This window comes from Pteronotus mesoamericanus, unplaced genomic scaffold (assembly GCF_021234165.1).
Source record: "Pteronotus mesoamericanus isolate MK-2021 breed Mesoamerican mustached bat unplaced genomic scaffold, CSHL_Meso_final scaffold_31, whole genome shotgun sequence".
NCBI lineage: Eukaryota > Metazoa > Chordata > Mammalia > Chiroptera > Mormoopidae > Pteronotus > Pteronotus mesoamericanus.
In genome coordinates this window covers 21532115-21546386 of record NW_026555312.1, presented here as the reverse complement: position 1 = coordinate 21546386, position 14272 = coordinate 21532115, and the positions used below count along the sequence as shown (strand labels likewise).

The following is a 14272-nucleotide window of genomic DNA, read 5'->3' as shown; positions in this document are numbered from 1 at the left end:
GGGAGAACAAGCATATCATATTTGGAATTTTATTTCCTCAATTTCACCTTGGGATTTGAAGATTTATCTAAACCTCCCAGCTGCCATCTAATAGTATATGATGCTATGAGAACCTCTTAACAGAAAATCACTCTAAAATCCACAAAGCTTTGTTTTTATACTTTTCTTATGCTTTATTACTGCAAAGAAAGAAAGAAGAAGGAACCTCCCTCCAAGAGCAAATTGCCTAATAGCTGTTAATGCAAACACTTTTGCTGTTATTAAATATAGATTGGGGCATTATGAATGTCATTGGGATTTGAAGATTATAAATACTCTACTCACCGTTGCAGACTCATCTGGTACAGTGTACAGTCTGTTGCTCTGGTACAGGCTGAGCTCCAGGGCTGAGTCACCTATAAGAGATGTTTGAGTTGTTGAAAAGGGTATGAAGAATCTTTTCTCAATGGTACCTAAAATAGGACACCACGGGGGGCATCTCATGACTCAGGATTTAGACTGCGTCCTCTCTTCCCCTTCTTACTTCCTGGCTGCGTAAACTTGCCTCTCTCCACCTACCCCAGGTAGATCAGCTGGAGTCTGCCTTTCCTTGTCTCTTGGCATGCTTTTTGTGTCATTCCTTACTCATTTCTGAGCCAGAGCAAGCATTGTTTATTGACATTTTTGCTCCTGTCAGGACCTTGGTCTTCTTTAGTGAAGCAGAACCCCAACTAAGAGGGGTTATGAATAGAGAGCATCTTACCTCTGTCCCTTTTCCTCTCCTCCTCCATTTTGGAAATTTATCCTGAGCATTTATAGATTCTTTTCAAGGCTTAAAACTTACTTCTCTCCTCCTCCCTTCTCATGCCCTGAGTGCAGGGGTGAGTTTCTCAGTTCTGGAGGGCCATCTGCCTTTTCTTTCCCCAATTCACAGTGCCCTCAGGCTCCCAAAGAGGTGAAAGGGGAACAGAGTGGCCCTAGAAGTTTGGAATCACCTTCTGAATTCCTGTGTTCACTAAGCTCTCAGGAATTGCTGCTTCTCCTCTAGTTCAGCTTCTTCTGATTGGATCTGTTGTCTCCTTCACACCATTACACTTCAAACTCAAACACACACACACACACATGCATGCAAACACATATGTTTGCACACATGCACACAAACACACACACTCCTGTCTTCCCTCCTGCGCACTGAGCTGGTTTTTGCAGTGGTGATGACTGGTTCCTGAGGACCACAGTAACCACCCTGTGGCTCCAGAAGTAACCACCCTGTGGCTCCAGAACCTTCCCAAGTTCCGAGCTGTCAGTTCTCTGCATCCAGCCTGTGTAGTTGCTTCTCTGCAGACTCTTTATTCTCAATTCAAAGTTGTTTATATTGTGACCACTTATTAGATGCAGCCCATTTTGGCACCTTTTATCTGACCTAAAATTATTCATCTATTCACTTAAATAACGCAAAACTTGGAAATCATCTTGGCTTCTTTCCATAATCTTCCTTGGGCATCTTGCCAGGAAAACCTTTAAAAATTGTGCCCTGGCTGGTGTGGCTCAGTGGATTGAGTACTGGCCTGCAAACCAAAAGGTCTTAGGTTCAATTCCCTGACAGGTCACGTGCCTGGGTTGCAGACCAGGTCCCCAGTTGGGAGCATGTGAGAGGCAACCAATTGATGTATCTGTCACACATTGGTCTTTCTCTCACTCTCTTTCTCCCTCCTTTCCCCTCTCTCTAAGAAATAAATAAAATTTTTTTTAAAAATTGTCTTTCATCAGCCATGTCTATGATGGTTGATCGTTACCCTCTGAGCTCTTCACAACACTGAGCCCTGTGAAGTTGCCTGCTAATCCATCTCCATCCTCCTCTTGGCCCATTTTCTATTTATTCTCCATAAATCAGCCAGAATTTTATTTTCAAAATGTAAATAAAAGTGTGTCACTACTCTGCCTCCAAACTCTAATAGATTCCTACCACCCTTAAAATAAAATTGAACATAAATCTTTATAGGACTTGCTGTGATCTGGTCCCTGGCTTCCCCTTCACACACACCCCTTGGTCATTCCCCTCCAGTTACACTGACCCTCTTTCTCTTCTGAAAACTTCCAAACATCCTCTCATTTTAGAGTCTTTATACATACTGTTCCTCTTGCTGTGAAAGCTCTTCCCTACTGTATGTTAGGGGAATGTTCTGTTCCCTCTCTCTGTTCAGGTCACCTCCCAAAGAGGCCTTGACTCACCCTACCCTCCCCTGTTGTTTTTAATCCTTCTATGCTGCCTTAGTGTTGATTATTTCTCTTTCTATGTTCTCATTGGTGAAAGCACGTTCTGGCACATAGTAGTCATGAATAAATACTTGTTGGATGAATGAATGAGTCAAGCAAGCAAGCAAACAAAAGCTGACTTGAGTACGCTGCTAAGAACAGCATCTCAGCAAGATAGGGACCAGATGGCATCCCCTAGCGCTGGTGGGAGATGAGGCCCGGGGGGCCTGGCAGCATGGCCGCCACAGGCTGCAGGAACAGTGAGCACAGGGCAGACATAGGGCAGTTGGGCCCAGCAGGTGCCAACTGCCTCAATGTATCCTCGGAGGACCACCACTTTGCACAACTTACATGCTGTGTAGTTAATCTCTGGGAAGAAATGAACAAAGAAAACCCTGTCCTGGGTTCTGAAGAAAATCTCCATCCTTGGTGGGGAAGAGTGTAGCTTCTGGCAGCAGTGGACATATGTTTCCATTCTAAGAACACAAGCAGAAGTTTGCAGAGTCCCCTCTAGCCTTCTACACCGGCCAACTTTCACAGAGCCCCTGAGGTCTGTACCTCAGCAGAGGCTGTGTGGGAAATGCCTGTGTCTGACCAGGAGGCAAGGGCGCAGTATGCAAAAAATAGCACCAGATTTCAGGTTGGGATGCATGATTTCAGATTATGGTTGGGACCATAGTCCCTTCAGATATAGGGGTAGGACTAGATAATCATGAAGACTTCTTTCCATTCAAAAGAAATTGGTCTTAAACAGGTTTTCACAAATAGTACTGATCTACCGACCAGCCCTACAAGAATAGTAATATTAAACCCAGAGACATTCAGTAACTTGCTTAAGGTTACACATCCTGGATCCAGTATTTTTTCCAGCATCCCCTGCACTTATGACTATTCTATTGTAGAAGTGCAATTGGTTTTGTGTGGGGGCCTATCGCTGCAGGTTTTTAAGCCCTTCTGTGACTCTAATATACGATCAGGATGGAGAACCACTAGTGTAGTGACTGAAACTGAAAAGAAAAGCTTGAGGGTGTCATACTGATTTGATAGAATACTTCCCATTCCCCCCACTCCCAATATACACATGCAAAAAGCCACTTCTTACGTGTTTCTTCTCTCTCTACAAGGGGCAGTGATGTTGGACTGTCCTGAGATTTTCGCCTACATAAATTTCCTAAGCTGTGTGCAAGAGGAGACAAGGATTTAGCCATTTTCATATTTAGCCCTGTCTCCCTGGATAACCATAAGCTGTTGTATGGGCTATGACTAAGAGGATATTTGTCATTATTTTTGCTGTAATTTGTGAGTGAAGAAGGGGCTGTTTGTGCTTGCATGGCCTCCCCCAGAGGAAAAGGCAAAGTTCTCAGGAGGCTCATTTAAAGGTTACTTAACTTTTTTTTTTTTCCAAAATGACAAACATTCCTTAGGAGTCTGCTCTGTCATGTCCCGCCCTGATTCCTGATTTCACATTTCGGTCTTTCACTTCCTATGGATAGTGCCACCTATCCCAGAGGCTCTGCTAAGGAGCAGGGTCGCCATTATTCTCCCCTCAGAACTCTGAGGCCCAAGCAGGGAAACTTTTTGCCATGCACGGTGATGCTCATGGCCCTGCAGGGTGCTGTGGGAGAGGCCATGAGCTGTGAAGGTCAAGGAATATGCCAGGGGCCGGTTCAGGGTCAGAGTCAGGGAGCAGACAATGAGCCAACCCAGGGTTTGTACTTCTTCTCTACCAGCTCTCAGCCATGTGTCCACAAACACTGGGCTGACCTTCTGAGTGTTGGTGGCCTCATCTGTAAATCTGGGATCATAGTGCACACCTCACAGGATTGTTGTGGAGTTTAAGTTAAATAATTTTAACATGCTTCTGAAACATTGTGTGTATTTAATAAATGTTGGCTACTTACTTTCTCCTTAGTAGAATCAAATTTTATGTAAGTTAAAAAACATTTTGTGAGAAAATAGAGATTTTAAATTTCTTTAACCTCAGCTTTAAAACTTAAGGCTCTATTTAAAAGTTAAAATTTAAGTTTCCCCATTAGATTTTTTACTCCATTTTGAAATTTACAAGTCATGCTCACCTAGATCTGATCTCACTCAGTCCTAAAATGCTGCTGTAAAATTGGCAAGACAAGTACAACTATTTGCATTTTATAGAAGCATATAGTGAAGGTCATAGAGGATAGGGTAACTTTCTAAAAGTACACATGCAAAATCAAAACCCAAGTGTCTTTTAGCTAATCTGGTATGCCTTTTGAATATGTTCTTCGCAATGTTTACAGGGACTGGTCCTTCTGCCTGCTGTAGCCTTCCTTCTCTCCATTTTTATGCTTTAATTATTTTTAGCTTTATTGGGGGTATAACCGATCATTTTGAATTGCACACATTTAATTCTGTGTCACCATCACCACAACCAAGGTACTACACATATCCATCATCTCATAAAAATGTCCTTGTGCTCTTTTGTGAGTTTTGTGTGTGTTTGTCTATTTGTTTTTTGGTAAGAACACTTAACATGGGATCATTTAGTTCACTAACTTCTATGAATCTTTCAAGTTTCCACTTGGCTGTTACTTCTTAGCACCCCCAACCCACCGTGGTATCTTAAACATTCCCCTGTAAGGTGCTCTTTGTACTGTATTACAGGGGCTCTCAAGCTTATATGTCCAATAGAATTACCTGGGACATTTTTTTACAAGATAATAGGTTTAGGGCCCCATCTAAGACCTCCTTGACCAGACATGTAATTTTTTTTTTACATTCCCTCGGGTGATTCTGATACACAGGATATTTCTTACTAGAGTATAAACCCTCTAAGTGATTTAATCTATGTGGTTCATCTATGTCATTAGAACTCCAGCACCTAAAACAATATCTGGCCATACTAATGAATAATTTGTTATTTTTATTACTGATAATATTTATGAGTGTTTGCTATGTGCCAGGCACTATGGTAAGTAATTTCCACGGGTTTATTTCAGTTAATTCTTTGAGCAACCCTGGGGAAGGAGCTATTATTGTCCTTTTTTAAAGAGGAGGGAACTGAGGCTTGAAAGGGGTGTTGGAAAATATTTAGTAAATCTATCAGGGACAATTTTCAGCTGGAGCACCTGATATAGCAGTGAAATTTGTGTTTCCTACCTGCTTCCATGATAATACGTGGACCACCAAGAAAGTGTAAAGAATATAATAAGGAACTCTGAGGGAATCAGCCTTCAGGCACAGATTTAGACATTGTCTCTCAAAAGCAGAGTGATGAGGCAGAACCTTGGAAGAGTTTGGGGTCAGCTACCATGGCCCCAAAACATTATTTCCAAGCCCCACAGATAGCATGGTTTAGTTGCTGAATCACCAGAAAATTGCCTGAATTCTGCCTAGATAGTCTAATATTACTTTTTTTTAAAGAAAGCTATTTTTTACAAGTTTTTTTTTTTATTTTTAGAGAGAGGAAGAGGGAGGGAGAAAAAGAGGGAAGAAAGATCAATGTATGCTTGCCTCTCATGCGCCCCTTACTGGGGACCTGGCCCACAACCCAGGCATGTGCCCTGACTGGAAGTCAAACCAGAGACCCTTTGGTTCGCAGGCTGGTACTCAATCCACTGAGTCACACCAGCCAGGGATAATATCATTTTTCAATAAAAATGCTATACTGCACATAACAATTAAAATGACTTAAACAGTAGGAGTTTAAGGAGTTAAGGAGTTTAATTTTTCTCATTTAAGAAAACCTAAAGGTTGAAAGGTTAGATTATGTTTTACAAACTACAGTAAAGCTTTGACTGTGGGGATCTTGGAAAGCTGCTCTGAAAGAAATGGGCATACCTCAACACTGGAGTGTCCTGATGCTTAGCCTGTATCAGAGACAGGAAGTCACTGTAAGTCTAGAATATGGAGACAGAATGGTTTCCTACAGGCAAAGATGTCAGGCGAAGGTACAGTTTATCTCCCTATTGTTTAATCTGTACATGGAACATTTCATATGAACCATTAGGCTAGACTCAGAGGGAGGAGGAGTAAAAATTGGTGGCATAAATATTAATAATAACTTGAGATATACAAGTCACAATGATTTGAAATGACTTCTGATGAAAGTGAAAGAAGAAAGGGCCAAAACAGGACTGCCCTTGAACATCAAGACAAGAATCATGACTACAAAAGAAATATGCAACTTTAACCTAGACAATGAAGACATTAAAACTATTAAAGATTTTGCTTATCTTGGTTCAGTCATCAGTTCAGATGGAGACTGTTGCCAAGAAATCAAGAGAAGATGGAGACTCAAAGGGAAGCAATAAGAGAATTAGGAAAGATCACCAAGAACAAAGGTGTGCCATTAGAGACCAATGCTAAGATTACCTATACCTTCGTATTCCCAACTAATATACATGGATGCAAAAGTCTGACAGCAAAGAAGGCTAATAGAAAAAATATTTATTTGAAATACAGCATTTGAGGAGAGCTCTGTGGATACCCTGGACCACCAGAAAAATGAACAGGTGGAATCTAGAGCAAATTAAGCCTGAGACATCACTGGCAGCAAAAATGACAAAACTGAAGCTGTCCTGCTTCAGGCACATTGTGTAAAGAGTGTTCTTGTAAAAAGACAGTTATGCTGGGAAACATAGAAAGGAGAGGGAAAAGAGGGAGACCAAGTATGTGATGAACTGGGTACATAAAAAGTCATAGGCATAAGTCTACAGGAGCTGAGCAGGGCCATTGATGATAAAATATTTGGGAAATCACTCATTTATAGAGTTGCCAGGAGTCAGAAGTGACTCAATGACGTGTAACTCAAGAGGTCCTGAAGTAGGTAGTTCCAAGGTTGGCTTAGCCATTTAAAAGCATTGTGAAGCCTTCAGTGCTTATGTTTCTACTCTACTGTCTTCGTATTGTTGGCAATGTTGCTCTTCACTGTCTCAGGATGGCTAAAGCAGCTCCAAGCAGCACTTCACTTCACATGAAAACATTCAAAAACAGAAAGAGAAGTGCAAACTCTCCCAAGTCCTTCTCTCCTTTTGTTAAAAAAAAAAAAAAAAAAAGCCTTTCCCAGAAGCCACCCGACAGATTTTCTCTTTTTCCTAGAAGTATATCACACAGCTAATGCTAGCTTAAAAGAAGTCTGGGAAAGACAGTTAACAGGGAGTTTTCAGCTCTCTCTGAGAAGGTAGAGTTTGCCAGCAAGAAAAAAGGGGGTGGGAGGTGACTGATATTTAGACAACTGATGCTCCCAGCCTTAAGTATTCTTAATTGAAAATACCTGGTCATTAATCTAGACTAGATCCCCTTTCAGAACAGTTTTGAAATGAGTTTAGCCCCATGAATCCAATGTTGTTGAAGAAACATGTCATTCCAGGGATTTTAGATGACTACACCATTGAGAATTAGAGATTTTGATAACAAAGACATTTTATGATGGCTAACACTCCTTTTTATCATTTTCAGGTCAACAGTGATCTTGTTTACATTACAGCAAAGAAAGATGGCACTCATGTGGTAGAAGCTGTTGATACCACCCACGTTGGGAAATTAATTGTGACAAAACAAGTTGAAGGAGATGGCATGAAAGATATTACTGATACCTACAAATTCCAAGAAGGTAATTTACTATAATTGAGTGATGATTTCTTTGCCCCAGTCCATTTAGTACTTACCCACGGTCCCTACAAGCTGTGGTCCAGAGGATGCACTGGCGTTTTCAGCATATGGGAGTCAGAGCAGAAGTATGAACTCTCATTAGTGAAAGATACATTACACCTGCAATTTTTCATTGTAGTTTCATTTGTATGTTTTCTTTGAGCGGAATCCCCTTTCACATGACTTGTCAAAGTTATTTGATTTCAAGTCATATCTACTTTAACAGCATACTGAATATATGAAAGAACAAAAATAACTTTAAATAATTATGTTAGAAAATATTGTATAACTAATGTAATTTTAGTTCTATAATATAAATTTAAATAATTATTCACATATATTTTAGTACTTTATACACTATTCTTATATACATAGTTCCACTGAATTATCATGGAAATCCCTTGAGGTAGATAATACAATATTAACAGGACAGTGCAATCTCACTAATTCAGGCCAATTAAGTTGCAGGCCTATTTCAATTATAAAATAATGAAAAGATGGTTTTGTTAATTTTTATTGTGTAGAATGCCTTAAATGGAGCCATTGAATTCAGTTCTCTCTTAATAACTATTAATTGCCTACTCTATGCCTGGGTTTGTGTTTGGTGCTGAGGACCATCTTAGTGAGCAGGACCCAATTTCTGTTCTGGCCAAGTAATAGGATCATTATGGAGAGGAGGCTTTGATCTTTGATGGCAAAGAAGAGGGACACTCAATCCCACTAAGAGATGCAGAAAAAGCAAAGCTGGGTGAGAGAAATCATAGACCATACTTAAAGAGAGCTGGCCAGGGGCTCCCAGTCATGTGGGAACATGACCAAAGCATGGAATTGTGAAGCACCTGGTGTGCTCAGGGTCCTGCAGGCATTACTAAAGCATCAAGCTCCAGGTGCCTAGTGGCTGAAGACAAAGCTGCCCAAGGTCAACAGCAAACAGGAGGTGAAGGAGCTTACGTCTCTTGATGGGGATTATAGAGTATATTTTATAGACAATTCACCATCAGAGTTCTTAAGAGTGGTCTTTATTTTAGTAAATGGATAAAAATGATAATAATTAGCATATATCTAAATATTTATCAGTATTCCTGAAGTGCTAAGGAGTGCAGAATTTATTTCAAATATTTTAGACACTCTTTGTGCTCTTATTTACAAAAGCAATTTGCACTATAAAGAGAAAGTTTGCTGAACTAAGAACTCTTGAGTATAGTATTAGAAATTCAAAATTTCTGTCACTGACCTAGTGAATTGTTGCTGTACTTCTGAAATGATTCATCCTTCTTTTATGTTGGTTATCATCCATTGTACAACATAAATACAAAAGATTTTTTTTGGCTTTTTCCTAAAAAGAGAGAGAAATAATTAATTTGAAGACATAGCAATAGAAACAAAAAAATGTTTCTGTGCTTAAAAAAAAAAATAAGCATGATAAAATAAACCAAACAGGCAAATGCCCTCTTGTTATAGAGTTACAGGCAAAAAGGTTTGGAAAGGAAAAAGAAAAGCACATAAAAAGGGTAGAATAAACTAGCTGCAACATCCATTCTTTCATTCATTCATTCAACAACTTGCTATTAGCCACCCCCATATTTTCAACACTGTGTACAAATGGAGACATGAAGACCCCTGCCTTCCCGTCTAGCTGGAGAGACAAGCAGGAAGCAAACCATCACCAAGTTGTGTGATGGGTGTCCTGAAAAGGAGGTGGACAATTGCTACAAAGCACAGAAAAGGGAGCCACAAGTCAGGCTCAGGGATCCCAGAGGACTTTCATGATGGGCTCACTGAGATAGAAAGACAAACGAAAATTGGCTAGGTGAAACATGGGGAAAGAGCGCTCCAGGAAGAGACAGCAGGACAAGGATTGTGGGTAAACTCCCCTAGGAAACTGGACAAGAGAACAAGGCATAAGCCTACAGGGAGCCGCCCAAACCATCAGCTCTCTTGTCTAAGCCACAGAGCAGAATGCCATTAGCTGTCAGCCGCAGAGGCGACAGTGAAATCCACATAAGGGTCAGATGCCAAAGAGGGAAGGACCCAAAGTCAGTCTACAAAAAAGAAGTCAGGGGTTTTGCCAGGGGTGGACACCAGATTAAAACACATAAAACGTGCCAGCTTTGAATGGGAAAAACATTTGCAGTCCAGGCCTCCAGAGTTTGGCAAGAAGGCAGGGCTCAGATAGGTGGACTGTGTGGCAATCTGGTCTAGAATAGAAAAGCCCCAAATACCATATGATCTCACCTATAAGCGGAACCTAACCAACAATGCAAAGAAGCAAGGCAAATATGACCAGCAACACTGAAAGGAAAAGAAATCAACAGAGACAAGAGGGAAGAGGCGGGGGCAGGGAAAGGGAAGGGAAGGGGAAAGTCAAGGAACATATAGCAAGGACTCATGGACAAAACCAAAGGGGAAGAGCTGAGGGAGGGAAGGTGGGAGGGGGCAAGGGAAAGAGGGGGGGGAAGGCAGAGACAAATGTATTTAAAAAGTAAATAAATTAATTAAAAAAAAAAAAAAAAAAGAAAAGCCCCTAAATTTGCATAGATAGTTGTAAGACGCACCCAATCTGCTTCTGGGCTGGAGTTTGATCCAAGGTAGATGGATAATTAGCCTCTTAATCATAGTTGGCATATGCATTTCAAATTCTAGCTTTGGGAATGACCAAGTAGAGAACTGTATAGAGAAGGATGCTGAGACTGCTCTTAAATATAGTGGAAAGGGTGAGTGATAACTGTTGTCTGCCTGGGCGTCCAGGAAGGGGCTGCCAGCATTCGTGACCATGCACTGGCCATGCTGATCCTCATTATTTAATCTCTCATCTAATGTTTCTATCCACAAATTCTGAGGGAGGCCGCTAAAGTTTGGCAATGAGTAAAAACATAAAAAAGAAATTATTACCAGATTTAGAAATGTATTATTTTAATTAACTAAATTGTGTATAGATCACTTTTCACTTTGATAAACTAAAACTTAACATTAATTTTATACCTTTTATACTATAAAACTTTGAAAATCAGAATCCCTAAAATTTGTTCTGTGGCAATGTATCTTTATGAGGGTGTCTGGATCCCATTTCGTCATTGCCCTGTCAGTGATTCCCTCCATCACTTATATCTTTATCCCTCCTTTATGAGCTCCTTCCCACTAGAGTTTCAGCAGGCTCAAATGCCACCTATGTTTAAAAAGCCTACAAAACTCTTTCCTAACAATATACCCCCCCACCAGATATGCCTGTGCTTGCTTTCTCCTTGCCTCCATAGCCAGGTGTCTTGGGAGAGCTACGTGCACCTGGCATCCTGTCTGGTTCCTTTTCCTTTTATTTCTCACCTATTGTATCTTGTGTTCTGCTACAGCCTATCCTTGAAGAACTTCTCAAGGTTGCCAAGACCACCAGATTGCCATGTGGAACAAATATTTTGCAGGCCTCAGCTTGCCTGACCTTCCTACACTTTTTGATGCAATTTCTCACTCCTGAGTCTTGAAATTCTCTGTTTTATTTCTCTGATACAAATGTCTCCTGCTTCCATCTCAAACTGCTGGGTTCCTTTTTCTATCTCCTCCTACTTTCTAAGCTCCCCTTCTCTTATGCCCTCTGAATGTTACTTCATTCTAGGTTCCCATCCTTGGGTTTTAGGCCCACCTCCTTTACATTCTTTCTGCACACAGCCACATATATATTGATCACTCCCAGGTCACTGACTCCAGTTTAGACTTCAATTTTCAGCTCCACATTTACCTAAATGTCCCCCAGAAACCTGAAACTGAACTTTCCCAAATGTCACCTTTCCCGCCCTTCCCCAACCCCAGATCTATTTCTCCTCCACTCCCTACCCTAGTGAAGAGAACGAGGATCCAACCAAATTTAGAACTTGAGAATCAGTCAAGCAGCGAATCTTCTAAATGCCCCCTCTGAAAGAGGTGAAATTCATCTGCTCCTCTTTCTCTCCATGGCCCCTCTCTGAGAATTAACTGGTATCATGTACAGAAAGCCCTTAGCGTAGTGCCAGAAACCCAGAAAGCATCCAATAAAAGTTAAGTCTCTGTTACTGCTAGTAATTTTATTATTCCTACTATTACTCTACCATTAGCTTGGGCTAGGATATTTTTTCTCCTGGAAACCTGCTAAAGCTTCCCAATTCTACCTTTCCCCTTATCCTCTTTACCTCATTCTAAACCCTGCATTGCCACCATAAGTGACATATTTAAAACGTAAAACTGAGCCCGGTACCGCACTACTTAAAAAGCCCTCACTCTCTTCAGCCATCTCCTGGGCATTGCAGTCAGAGCTTGGCCCAGCCTCTGCTATTTGTCTTTTTGGCCCCCTCACTGCCCCTCCTCACCATGCCCACAGGTATCATAGGCTGCAGCCAGGGGAGCTGCTGACAGTTCCTCCCTCAAGCCAGGCTCCCACTTGCCTCCAGGTCTTTGTTCTCACTGTGGAGGGAAAACCCCTCTGAGAAGCCTTCCCTGCCCCCCAGGTGCTATTGAATCTCTCTCTGTTTCCTGCATCACACAGAAAACACCTGCCCCAGCATCTGTGACAGAGGGGGGTATGGTGATCCCTCTTCACTGGCCCCCTAAACCTCTAAGGGAAGTGCTGTGCTTCTCACCTGGGCACAGTGCCTGGACACTGTAGGGACTCAACTAGCATAAAATGATCAAATGCATGGTAACTCAGGTGGCAGTTTTATGGGTGAGATTAATTGAACACCAAATGTCCTAAAGTGGACTATTTAGTATCTATTACAAAGATGAAAGTTTTGGGTCTGGATGAAAGAAAAGGGCTTCCCCAAACCTCGGTCCTTCAGAGCTCTGTGACAGGCCAGGTCCTAGGACGGAGCTTGTGTTACAACAGAGGAAATAATATAATATAATGCAGTGACATGTACATACAAAAGGAAATAAAACCAGGTAATATGTTAGTGAGAGATGAGAGGACTGGGGTTGGGGACACACTATCCAGGGTAACTGGAAGGAGGGCACTCTGAGAAGAGGACATCTGAGCTAAGACTCAAACAATGAGAAGGGCCTCGGTCAAAGAGAAGGGCACTCTCACTGCATTCCAGTCAACAGAAAGATGTTGGTGGCCTTGCTCCTGGAGGCACGGAGGAATCTCAGAAAATATAATCTGGCTTTAGATCATTCTCTCACAGCATTAAATTCATGGCCTGACTTATGTGAAATATCCGAGCACAAAGCCCAACTTCAGAGTGACAGGGACTTCTGCCAAGCTCTGGGGCAACCCTGCACTTGTTGTCTCCTGTGCGGACCTCTGCTTCCAATAACAACCCAGCCTGCCTCTGCCTGGCACTTCCTGCTCACAGGGGCACTCTTGTCCCCAGAAGGAAACCAGAGGTTGCCCCACCCATGACACCACATGCTGTAAAATCTCTTAGAGCCCCACTAGCCTTCCCTGGCCCCCTCCCTTCAACCTACCCAGCTCAGCCTCTCTCCCCAAAGCCACGGAGAAACCTCCCTGACAGTGTTTTTGCTGCTGATGTTCACCCCCAGGGTTTTTCCTAAATGCATGTTTGGTATTCATCCAAAATGATAGCCACTAATGCTCTCTTTCTCACAAAGCTACTTGCCAGATGCATTCTGCTAAAATACTTCACTGCACTTTCCTTGTCACAGCCCCTCCTTCCCTCTTTACTATCTCCCCCGCTATTGATCTGTAAACGTGTGCTCTAGCCAATGCTTGTCCTAGACAAATGGTTTCTGGCACATTCTGACAGTCTTTTTTTTAAAGATGTTATTTACTTATTTTTAGAAAGAGGGGAAGAGAGGAAGAAATAGAGGAAGAGAAACATCAATGTGAGAGAGAGCACTGACTGATTGCCTCTCACATGCACCCCAACTGGGGACATCACTTGCAACTCAGGCATGTGCCCTGACCAGGAATTGAACCCACAAGTCTTTGCTCTGTGAGACTAGGTCCAATTAACTGAGCCACACCAATCAGGGCCATTCTGGCAGTCTGAACAATCACAGAAATTATTAATACATGTGCACACACAAATACACATTTTCCATTGTTTGCAAAACCTTCTGGCATTTTCTCTGTCTTTGCAAAGTACTAGTAGCTGTCAATTCTTATGCATGTACTACCTTAAATCCACCTAATAACTCTATGATGTTTGCTCCCTTGTTTTGCAAACCAGGAAACTGATGGTAATAATGTGCCTGCCTTGTAGAGTTATTTTGAGGATTAAATGAGATTATATACGATATACTTTCCACAACACCCATTGCATAGTTAGCTGTCAATGATAGTTATTATTATTAATTGACCTCTTCATTTCCATTGTATTTTATTATAAACTAATTGAAAGACAATATCTTAAAATTAACATAATTATAAAAGCCAGCATTTTTACATTGAAGTGTTTTTTGTTTTTGCCAGCCATTCCCATGA

At 41.6% G+C, this 14272-nt stretch overlaps 1 protein-coding gene across 1 annotated transcript in view; it reads left to right on the top strand.

The window, feature by feature from the left end:
- Positions 1-14272, top strand: part of F13A1 (coagulation factor XIII A chain) — a 189041-nt gene that overhangs the window by 146453 nt on the left and 28316 nt on the right. Inside the window, exon 11 of the mRNA XM_054591918.1 lies at positions 7672-7825. Within this exon, the coding sequence (XP_054447893.1) occupies positions 7672-7825 (154 nt within the window). The remainder of the gene's footprint in view (positions 1-7671; positions 7826-14272) is intronic.